Raw genomic sequence first — 9416 nt, forward strand, 5'->3', positions numbered from 1 at the left:
ATGCAAAATGCAAATGAGACGCGATGACGTCACGAATATGCTAATAAGTGTATGACGTAATCTAGCGACATTTAGCGACTTTTCGAGCAGGCTTTAGCTACTTTCCATTGAAACTAGTTGGCAATTGGTGGCACAGAAGCGGAGGCGCGTGGATACAAAAATAAAGGGGAGTGGATACAGTGACACCCGGACGAAGAGGTGCGGTGAGCTTGGTTTGCCTACATGTAATCGCGAGTGGGGTGGCTAGTGGGATGGCCAGGCTTCTGTTTTAGCTCCGCCCTGGCAAGTAGCTTTCAGCCTATCAAATGTTCAGTTTCAGTGTTTCCAAAACATGTTTGGCAGGATAGATCATATGAAATATTTTGTATTATATTCCTTTAAATGTATTATTGATACAAAATGTATTCTATTTTTTTCCAAAGACCAAATGCTCGTTCGCTAGCAATCTGGGGGAGGGGATCTGACTGTGACGTCGGCATCATTGCTGCATGTGTGCGGAAGTGATCAAAGTACAAACTAGTGGAGGAACGGACACGATGGAGGTGTGTTGTAATAGACTAATAACGGTGTCACTTGCACGAATCTTTCTCTAAACTTTAAAGTTCTGCGCTAAAATACAATAAATACTTGTTCGTTGCGTAAAGCACGTATATTATATCTCTGTCTCTGTGATTGTCCTTAAAAAAGATGTTACTTGATTTATGGCCTTTTAAAAATTCGTACCTTTTATAGCTTTAAAAATCAGCAGCTGGCCAGTTTCCATTATCCATGGTTGCCCTCATTTAAATCGAGTTAACAGGTTAAATGGAGATATGTGAAGTAATGATGAAAATGCCTTGTTTTCATTGGAGCAGGTGCGGAGGAAATTGTTAAACACGGTGGATAGGTGTGTGGACGAGGCTTTGGAGGGCCTGGTGAGGAGTAAAGGGGGTCTAGCGCTGCTGCGGGGACACAGAGTTGTTCTCCGGGCCGATCTGGAGAGCATCAGGGGAAAGGTAGCGCTGCTTTCCGGAGGAGGATCTGGACATGAACCAGCACATGCAGGTAATCCAGCGTAACATCCAGTACATATACCAGCCCCACCAACATCTGTCTCTCTTCCTTTCTCTTTATCTGTCTCTCGCAACACAGACAATTTGGTTAAATCATGATAAATAATGTTTTGGAAAAGAATAAAACTAGTTAATTTAGATAATACTGCATGAAGCACAGTTTTATGTAATTTGACAAAACACCTTTACAGTGTACAGAAATGAGTAAATATTCACTCTTGAATAAACAAGATTATGAATTGAAAATGCATTCAGACTGTATAAAAAATATTGACAACACAAGGAAGGGCATTTTTCTTCTTCTCTTTTTTTAATAAAAACTCACAAACTAATTAAATACAAGCCAACTTTTGTACCAAAGTGAATTTCTTTTTAGTTCGGTCCACCGAATAGCCTGTTTTATTTATATATATATATATATATATATATATATATATATATATATATATATATATATATATATATATACATTTTTTATTTATTTTTTGCTCCTGCTGTGATTACACCTTTCGTAAGCGATTCATGTGAACATGCCTTTTTTAATTCTGTAAACTGTGATATATTGGTAATAGCTACCATTGTCATAAAAAAAAAAAATAAAATGTCATGGTAAGGTTTTAACACGTACCGCAGAATGGAGGGAGAGTAGACCGAAGGAGAGAAGTTTGGTTAGAAATAGGTTAATGATGTGTTGATCTGACAGTGATAATTCCAAAAGCATAGCCATGCATCTCTCCCAATCTCTCAATTCATTTCTATTTGACTTTCTCTACTCACAGGTACATTTGATAATTTCTTAATGGTACATACTCATCTGTGCAATTAATTTTGTCAACCACAAGATGTCACTGTTGCCTCCAAGCTTCACTCTGGAGCGCTCTGAGCTCGATTGCTGTGCCTGAAGTGGAAAGCACGACCCCTCATTACCATACGGACACAGAAATGGAGAAATATATGCATGTATAAATAAATAAATGTAGAAAAAATAAATGAGGAAATACTGTAAATACATGTGGAAATACATTAATATGGAAATAAATAAATACAATAATACATAAATAAGGAAATAAAAGTATAAATACTCATTTATGTCAGATTTTAACATTTATTTATTTATTCCCCTCAAACAATTCCACTTGCACTGACCACTCTATGCTCCCCTTCTTAGCTATCTCTCTTACTTAACCCTAAAATTTCTACCATAGGTTCTAAAAGCTTCTTGAAGAAGAGAAGTACAGTACAGTAGTAACATAAGTAATAACTGTAGCAACTAGGTTTTTTAGAAGAAACTATGGTTACCAAGGTAATTTTGAAAATTTTTAGCGCTGTTTTATTTCACATTTGAGAGATCTCTCTTTCATTCAGGTTATATTGGCATGGGAATGCTGTCTGGAGTGGTGGCGGGAGCAGTATTTGCGTCTCCTCCTCCGGGTAGTGTACTGGCTGCCATTCTGACTCTGTGGAAGGGAGGCGCTTCAGGAGTCCTGCTTGTGGTGAAGAACTACACGGGTGACCGGCTAAACTTTGGCATAGCTTTAGAGCAGGCCCGGTCACAGGGTGTCCAGGTGGACATGGTGATTGTGGGTGATGACTGTGCCTTCGCTCAGCCCAGCAAGGCCGGCAGGAGAGGCTTGTGTGGAACTGTATTCATTCATAAGGTACCTGACAGAACTTTTCAGAAGGGTTTGATTTGAATATCATTATAAATTGCAATCATGGTTATTATCAAGCATTTAAAGTGCAGAAATGAAAGTTTCACAAATTTCTACATAATACAAATGCATGTCATTGTCAAAGTTCTACACATTACCTGCCCCTTGCCTGTTCGATTATGAAATATTTTGGCTAATTTTATAATATTTTAAGCTACCAATAATAAGAGTGTAGATACTGAACCTCTGTTTAACACATTTTATGACATTTAAATTAATTCCGCAGAAGTCCACAGATTTTTCCCCAAAATCAGCCCAGAAAATTTTAAAAAGTGCCCAGTGGCCAGATTCATAAAACATAAAATTACATGAAACATAAAATAAAATAATATAGAAACTACTCTTTTCTTCTTATTTTCTAACTTAAAAAACAAGTTAAGAATAGTTTGTGTTCAAGAAAAGGCTTCTTCAAGGAATGTTCCAGGTTCAATACAAGTTAAGCTCAGTCAGCAGCATTTGTGGCATAATGTTGATTAGCACAAGAAATAATTTAGACTCTCCCACCTTTTCTTTAAAAAAGGCAAAAATCAAGGTTACAGTGAGGCACTTAAAATGGAAGTGAATGGGGCCAATTTTTGGAGGGTTTAAGGCAGAAATGTGAAACTTATAATTTTATAAAACACTTGCATTCAATTTTCTGTTAAAACTCATGTGTTATTTGAGCTGTGAAGTTGTTTAAATCGTCATTGCTGGGATTATATGGTTTACGGTTTTACGTCACCATGGCAATGAAGTTGTAAAATTGGATACAACTTTATACAGAAAAGGTTTTATCACACTAAAATCATGTTAACACACATATTGTTTATGTCATATGGATCTACTTTTGAAACGGTGAACATTTTAACATTTACGGATTGGCCCCATTCACTTCCATTGTAAGTGCCTCACTGTAACCCAGATTTGTGCTTTTTTTTTTTTTTTTTTTTTTTTTAAAGGAGGGAAGTCAAATATAATTTTTGCAGAAATCAGTATTTTGCCACAAATTGCTATTGATTGAGCTTAACCTGAAATATTCCTTATCTTTTTTTATTATTATTAAATATTGCACCTAGGAAGGTTCTGATGAAGTTATATTTATAAACTGTCCTTAGATTTGTTTTATTTATTTTTTTGTTAATAAATTTAATACCAGCCCCAGATTCTTTGTGGACCATTTCATGCATCATTTAAAAGAACAGTAACAAGCATGCTCCAGAATCATGACACTTCTGAGAAATGTGAAATATTGTGATGTGAAGAAAGGATTTTATACACTTTATGTCTTTGTTTGATTCTCTTTGTTTTTGTTTTGCCATGATATTTTTTTCTTTCTTGTTTTAGCTAGCCGGAGCACTGGCAGAGGAGGGTTGCCCGTTGGATTTCATTGTTGCACGGGTGAATGAAGCAACAAAAAATATTGGTGAGAAAGGCCTGCATTGACGTAGCCTTAGTTAGTTAATATCCCTGCTGAAAGAAAAACAACTAATCTTAGCTGGTCTAAACTGGTCTTCCACCCAGACCAGCTGGCAAGTGCCAAGAACCCTTCTAAAACCAGCAAATGTCCTTTTTTGGCGTTTTAACAGGCACACTGGGTGTTAGTCTGTCTCCATGCAGTGTCCCGGGATGCCTTCCATCCTTCCAGCTTCCACCAGGAGACATGGAGCTGGGACTGGGTAGGAGAGATTAAAACATAAAGAGCTTGCATTAATAATTAACTGAGTTGTTAACTGATATTAATATATAATTGACTTGACATAATTGGACAAAGGCTACACATTGGCATATTTGTACAGGGATCCATGGAGAACCAGGCATTAAGAGATCAAAGGTGAGTCTTTATAACATTGCAATCTCTGTTATAATATAGAGCAGTTGCATGTACAGTGATATGAGATTAAAGGCATTGATTTCTTTAGGTGGCCTCCGCTGATGAGGTTGTGGAAACTATAATAAGTCATATGACTGATCCCTCAAACAAATCACATCTGTCCCTGAAATCAGGTAAGATGTGTAATTGATGCATACAGGGTTAATGAAAGTGTATGTTTGTATGAGAATGAATGTGTATTTAATCTTATATTCCTCCAACAGGAGATAAGGTGGTGCTTTGTGTGAATAATCTTGGTGCTCTCTCATGTTTGGAAATTGCTGTGGTCACCAGAGCAGCTGTACACTGCTTAGGTGAGTATCAAGTACCAGGACACTTGTGAACCATATACTAGATTTATTATATTTAGCATGACATACTTCTTGCTATTTAGACAGAAATTGTGATATATTTACCATTACAGAAATTAACTCTTGATTCTCACTATTTGATGTGAAAGATGTTTTAATGAAAAGTTAGGTATGGTGGTCCTTTTCAGAGAAACGAGGTGTGCTGGTTGTTAGGGTGATGTCAGGATCATTTATGACATCACTGGAGATGGCAGGGATGTCTCTTTCTTTAATGAAGGTCGATGAAGAGATTCTCAGACTGTTTGGTGTGTTCCATTTCAACCCAACTTTACAAGCATATTTATGAGAGCATTAGTTTATTCTCAAAAAGAGTTGTGTATAATGTGTTTTATTGTCTTTAAGATGCTAAAACCACAGCCCTGGCCTGGCCCAACCTCAGCAGTGTCTGTGTGAGTGGGAGGAACCTCATCATGGAACCTGCAGAAAAACTTGCCGCAGCTGCTGAAAAATATAGTGAAGGTAACGAGAAGACAGAGAGATGTGGATATCATCTGCTTAATTTCATTGCCTTTGATTTAAAGGAATAGTTCAAAAAATGAAAATTCTCTCATCATTTACTCACCCTCATGCCATCCCAGATGTGTTCTTTCTTCTGCTGAACACAAACAAAGATTTTTAGAAGAACATCTCAGAATAACTTTGAAGCTCCAAAAAGTACATAAAGGCAACATGAAAGTAATCAATATGACTCCAGTGCTTAGAACCATATCTTCAGAAGCAATATGATAAGTGTTGGTGAGAAACAGATCAAAATTTATGTCCTTTTTACTATAAATCTCCAATCTGTTTTTAGCTATTTGCATTCTTCGCACATATCACCACCTACTGGGCAGAGAGGACCATTTATAGCAAAAAAGGACTTAAATATGGATCTGTTTCTCACCCACACTTATCATATTGCTTCTGAAGATATGGATTAAAACTTGAGTCTCATGGATTACTTTTATGCTGCCTTAATGTGATTTTTGGACCTTCAAAGTTCTGGCCACCATTCACTTGCATTGTGAGGACCTACAGAGCTGAGATATTCTTCTAAAAATCTTCGTTTGTGTTCAACAGAAGAAAGTAAGACATACACATCTGGGATGGCATGAGAGTGAGTAAATGATTAGAGAATTTTACATTTTGGGTGAACTTTTCCTTTAACTCTCCAAAAATGGAAATTCTGTCATCATTTAATCATCTTCATGTTGTTTCGAACCTGTATGGCTTTCTTTCTTCTGTGGAACACAAAAGTACATGTTAGATATAATGACATTCTCAGATACCATTCACTTTCATTGTATGGACAAAAGATGCAATGAAAGTGACTGAGACTTAACACACTGCCTAATATCTCTTGATGTGTTCTACGGAAGACAGAAAATCACGTGGATTTGGATGAACGTGAGGATAAGTGAATGATAACAGAATTTTCATTTTTGGGTGTACTATCCCTTTAATGCAAAAAGATTTCAGACAATTTTATTTAGATTTGTATTTTATAATATACTGTTTATCATTTGGTACTGGTGTACTGGTTTAGAAAAATTGGTTTAGAGGCTAGTTTCAGTATAACAGTCATATGAAATTAGGCTGATCCACAGGTTCACTTTCTCCCCTCATTCGTCTGGTTTTGGAGTCTGTGTGCAAAATCCTCTTGCAGTGCCAAGAGGAACTCAATGCTTTGGACCGTGCATCAGGAGATGGAGATTGTGGGAACACACATGCCCTCGCTGCTAATGGTAAAACACTGATCAACACTTTCCTTATGCCATAGTTAGAATATTCAATCTGTCCTTTGTTTTCATAGTTTTTTTTTTTTTTTTTTTAATGGCATGTTGCCTTTTGTTTTGTTAGGCCACATCCACACCAATAAATTTTTATCTGGAATGCATTAATTTCACTATATTAATGCCTCTTATTCACACTAGAACAGTGTTTTCCTCCACCAAAAATGGAGCATTTTGAAAACTCACTCCATTACTGTTTACTTTGGAAAAGGATTACGTTATGAAACCAAAAGCGGAGTTTTCACATGAAATGGATTAGTGTGGATGTTTTTCACGCACAAATGATAATTCTATCATAATTTTCTCACCATTGTGTTACCAATATGACTATTTTCTTCCATGACACACGGTTTACTTGCTCTGACAATGTCATCTACCTCAGCCATTCAGGAGTGGCTCCACTGTGGCAGCATCTCTGGTAATCTTGGGCAGCTTCTTGCAGATCTTGCTCTGTTGGTCCAAGAACGGATGGGTGGATCGTCAGGGGCGGTATGTAAATGCACATCAGGTTCATTCACTTAAAACATTGAACCAATTCTTTAATTGCTTTAAAAGTCTGAGAGGATGTATTTTTTATGAACTGATCAACTAATCCATGGTTGGCATTTTTTCTTCCCAGTTATATTGCCTGTTTTTGTCTGCGGCTGCCCCCCATCTCAAAGAGTGCTGTGATGGTGCTGCATGGGCCAGAGCATTGCATGCTGGGACAGAGGCCATGAAGAGGTCTGTCACACTATTATAAAGCAAACTTAATTCAAATACGTCACCAAGCTTTAGCATTACAGTAAACATGTTCTGATACAGTTCTTTGGTTATCGTTGATGCTCAGCGTAAGTTAAAATGATGTTTAGCATTAAAAAACTTTCTTGTACACCAGTTTAATATGGATAGACAACTGTAAGTAAGCCAGTTGTATGTAGATTTTCCTAAAAAGTCTAAACACTGTTGCTCTGTGGTGCTATCAAAACATTCCTCTGTTTGTTTGAGCAACACTGGCTCAACCAATAGCATGAGTTTGAGGCAGGACTTTCTGTTTATCTGACCAATGACAGATTGCAGGAGTATTTGGAAAACCTGTATGAAAACAATGGTTTTTATGCAGTGCCCTTTGGTGAAGCTAGCAACACAGAAATTACATAAGTCACCTACTTCTCCTTTTTATTGCAAATATAAAGTGCATTTCAGTCTGAATACACTGCCTTGTTTTCTGACAGGTATGGAGGTGCTGAACCAGGGGACAGGACCATGGTATAACTGAAACAAGAATTTCAAGTCTAATTCTTATATGATGTCATGGTAGAAAAGCAGAACTGCTGTAGTAATAAGTGTATATGGATTAGTAGTAATTATTGAATTTGTAAATAGCAAACAGATTAGTAAACCTATCCAAGGATTAGCACCCCGTGCGCATGATTTATGATGAAATGTGCTTGCATTAAAATATTATTGGCAATGCTCTTAACAATGGCTCCTACAGGGGGCACTTGCAGTTCTTTGATAAAACTGTTCCTAGCACTTATCTTTCAGCTTGATGCCCTATGCCCTGCTATGGAGGAGTTGATGAAACTTTCCACAGCATCTCCCGGTGGTCACATGACTATACTACAAGGAGCAGTTGAGGTAATCTTCAGAGAGACATTATTTTCTTTCTCTATCTGTTGATTTTAGTCTTTACTCTTTTCTCTGAATGTCTGAATTTAAAATATTAGCCTTTTGTGTTCTCTGTTACAGAAAGCAGCTTTGGGAGCAGAATCTACCCGTAACCTCACCGCAAGGGCTGGACGTGCCAGTTACATTGCGTCTGAACATTTGACCCAGCCAGACCCTGGCGCCATTGCGGTAGCCTCCATTCTGAAGGCAGTGCTCAGTGCTTTAAAGGGCGAGAGCTAGAGAAGCACGCCACCAATAGGCAGTTTCTTAGGGAACAATGAAAAGACTGATGATGACAACTGAATCATGGATAACTGATAGCTGATTTTAGGGTTTGCTAATGTTGAGTAGTGTAGATTTAAAGTCAACATGAAACCGCATTCCCAACCTATTTTACTTCCCTAATCGAACATATTTCCAAGTGAAACAGAATATTGAACGAGAAGAAAATATAAGGTAGGACTTGATTTTTATCCATCAGAAACTGATTGGATTGTGAAAAGTGGTCTCTACTGTATATGAGAGGTGGTTGGAGGGGAGGGGCTGAAAAATAAGAGGACTTGGTGACATTAGCCAAAAAGAAAATTAATTTCAAAGGCAGAACAAATATTACATTTTATGTTTTTGTTTGATATAACATGCTCTGATAAATCAAGCACAATAAGGCCTGGAAAATAAATAGGTTAAATTCTGATTTCATGTTGACTTTATAGGAAATTATGGACTTTCCTTATAAATAATTAAACTGTAAACTGTCAATACTGGAACAATAAAATCATAATTTAATAAGACCAAACAGTGTTAAAATAAGAAAGTAAATGTAATTGTCTTTGCTTACTACTGTAAACAACTACTGTGGTTTAATGCACTTTAGATATGTAATTGTGTTATGATACTAAATAGAAGATTTGAATGTAAGAGGAACATTATTAGAAACATGCATATTTAATACACATTGTAACTTAATTTTAAATCTAATAAATAAAGTAAAAAAAAACTTCGTTTTATAA

General features: G+C 36.7%; 1 protein-coding gene across 2 annotated transcripts; it reads left to right on the plus strand.

Moving 5' to 3' along the window:
• The first annotated feature begins 259 nt into the window (after positions 1-259).
• Positions 260-9416, plus strand: tkfc (triokinase/FMN cyclase). 2 transcript variants are annotated; one of them, XM_051652245.1, is made up of 17 exons: positions 260-282; positions 423-542; positions 855-1044; positions 2418-2710; positions 4088-4166; positions 4330-4419; positions 4540-4574; positions 4663-4747; positions 4838-4927; positions 5113-5229; positions 5327-5443; positions 6571-6708; positions 7139-7245; positions 7376-7479; positions 7971-8004; positions 8284-8376; positions 8488-9416. In XM_051652245.1, exons 2-17 carry the CDS (start codon positions 489-491, stop codon positions 8644-8646), a joined length of 1785 nt encoding a protein of 594 aa, XP_051508205.1. In that variant the 5' UTR covers positions 260-282; positions 423-488; the 3' UTR covers positions 8647-9416. The 2 variants fall into 2 exon arrangements, 1 of the variants encoding a protein (XP_051508205.1); XR_007892780.1 differs by lacking the exon at positions 260-282 and having other exon boundaries at positions 386-542; positions 8270-8376; positions 8488-8635.

This window comes from Myxocyprinus asiaticus, chromosome 2, assembly GCF_019703515.2.
Source record: "Myxocyprinus asiaticus isolate MX2 ecotype Aquarium Trade chromosome 2, UBuf_Myxa_2, whole genome shotgun sequence".
In the NCBI taxonomy this organism is placed as follows: Eukaryota; Metazoa; Chordata; class Actinopteri; order Cypriniformes; family Catostomidae; genus Myxocyprinus; species Myxocyprinus asiaticus.

Coding starts and splice junctions, on each gene's coding strand:
- tkfc (XM_051652245.1), top strand. CDS start 489: ATGTGTGCGGAAGTGATCAAAGTACAAACTAGTGGAGGAACGGACACG. Junction 4,420..4,539: donor AGACATGGAGCTGGGACTGG/GTAGGAGAGATT, acceptor ATATTTGTACAG/GGATCCATGGAGAACCAGGC. Junction 4,575..4,662: donor CAGGCATTAAGAGATCAAAG/GTGAGTCTTTAT, acceptor TGATTTCTTTAG/GTGGCCTCCGCTGATGAGGT.